The 1,400-nt window shown below is 63.1% G+C and overlaps 2 protein-coding genes across 2 annotated transcripts in view; one reads left to right on the top strand and one right to left on the bottom strand.

The window, feature by feature from the left end:
• Window positions 1-1,207, bottom strand: part of LOC104831185 — a gene marked incomplete at its 3' end in the record, with an annotated part of 8,186 nt that extends 6,979 nt beyond the window's left edge. The window contains exons 1-4 of the mRNA XM_010566583.1: window positions 1,099-1,207; window positions 568-641; window positions 360-464; window positions 222-270 (exon numbers count right to left, since the gene is read on the bottom strand). Coding sequence (XP_010564885.1) covers window positions 222-270; window positions 360-464; window positions 568-641; window positions 1,099-1,207 — 337 coding nt within the window. The remainder of the gene's footprint in view (window positions 1-221; window positions 271-359; window positions 465-567; window positions 642-1,098) is intronic.
• Window positions 1,206-1,400, top strand: part of LOC104831184 (dynactin subunit 2-like) — a 13,118-nt gene continuing 12,923 nt past the window's right edge. Inside the window, exon 1 of the mRNA XM_010566582.1 lies at window positions 1,206-1,286. Coding sequence (XP_010564884.1) covers window positions 1,206-1,286 — 81 coding nt within the window. The remainder of the gene's footprint in view (window positions 1,287-1,400) is intronic.

Raw genomic sequence — 1,400 nt, 5'->3', positions numbered from 1 at the left:
GGGGTGAGGGGGCTGGGGGGAGGTGACCCCCCAACACGCCCTAGGAGTTCCCATTGCCATCCAATGCCTCCCAGTGCTCCTTCATACCCTTCCACCGACTCCCAGTGCTCCCCAGTATCCATCCAGGGCCTCCCAGTGCTCCCCAGTGCCTCCAAGCTTCTCAGTGCCCCCAGTGCATCCCAATACCCACCCAGTATCTCCCAGTGCCTCCCCCAACTCACTGTCCAGCAGGTCCCGGATCTTGTCCAGATAAATTTCAAAGTAAGAAACCTAGTAGGAGGGAATTGGGGGTGTTGGGGGGGGGGTCGGGACCCGACCTCCCAGTCCTCCCAGTGCTCCCAGTCCCTCCCAGTCCCCACCTTGATGTGGAACTCAAGGTTCTCGTCCATGGCGTAGATGTGGTTGAAGATGTCCTGGGCGATGCGTGGGATGATGCCCATCTGCTGGGGATCGTGCAGCTTGCCCTGGGGGTGGCAGGGGATTGGAGGGGTGAGGGGTGAGCACCCAGGGGCATGCCAGGCCCAGGGGATGCTGCCCCCCACCCAAAGCCCCCCCTGGCCCGCTCACCTCCATGGTGTGAGTCTTGCCCGATGACGTCTGCCCGTAGGCGAAGATGGTGCCGTTGTACCCAGCCAGCACATCTGTGGGGAGGAGTGAGGGTGGGCAGAAGGCCCTCCAGGACTCCCAGGAACCCCCAAGGAATCCCAGGACCCTCAGGGACCTCACAGACACCCCCCCAAACCCCAAGGGACTCCCCTGAGATCCTCAAGGACTCCCTGATCCCCCCTAGGCACCTGAGCTCACCTCCAAGACCCCCAGCGATGCACAAGGACCCCTGAGACACCCTGAAGGACTTCACAGATACCCCCAGAACCCCTGGAGATTGCAGTGACACCCCCAAAGTCTTGCAGAGACCCCAAGACCTGCTGGACACCCCCAGGGACCCCCTGTGCATCTCCCCCTGCCAGTGTCACCCCTCAACCTGCCCCTGTCTCCTCCCAGCACCCTCCAATGTCTCCATGGATCTGGGTGTCCCCAGAGGAGGGTTCTCCAGCTAGGACCCCCCCAGAGGCCCCCCCACAAGGCCCCAGCCCTCACCCTTGACGATCTGCATGGCACAGGCATGGTAGACCTGCTCCTGGGTGGTGTTGGGGGGGAAGACGCGGTCAAAGACATAGGGTTTGCCCGGGGGGGGGGGGGAGGACATGGGGGTCAGTGGCCAGAAGGGACCCCCACAAGGTGCTGGGGGCTGTGCCAGCCTCAGGGCTCCCCTTGCAGGGGGACCAGTAAGTTCTAGCAAATCCCAGTAAGGGAGGTGGGAAGTTGCAGGGGGCCTCTCACACAGCCCCGATCCCCTCATACCCCCCATACCCCCAGAACCCCATATATGCCCCATACAC

Source organism: Haliaeetus leucocephalus, unplaced genomic scaffold, assembly GCF_000737465.1.
Source record: "Haliaeetus leucocephalus isolate CR32 unplaced genomic scaffold, Haliaeetus_leucocephalus-4.0 Scaffold214, whole genome shotgun sequence".
NCBI classification, from domain to species: domain Eukaryota; kingdom Metazoa; phylum Chordata; class Aves; order Accipitriformes; family Accipitridae; genus Haliaeetus; species Haliaeetus leucocephalus.
This window is presented reverse-complemented; position numbering and strand designations above follow the sequence as displayed.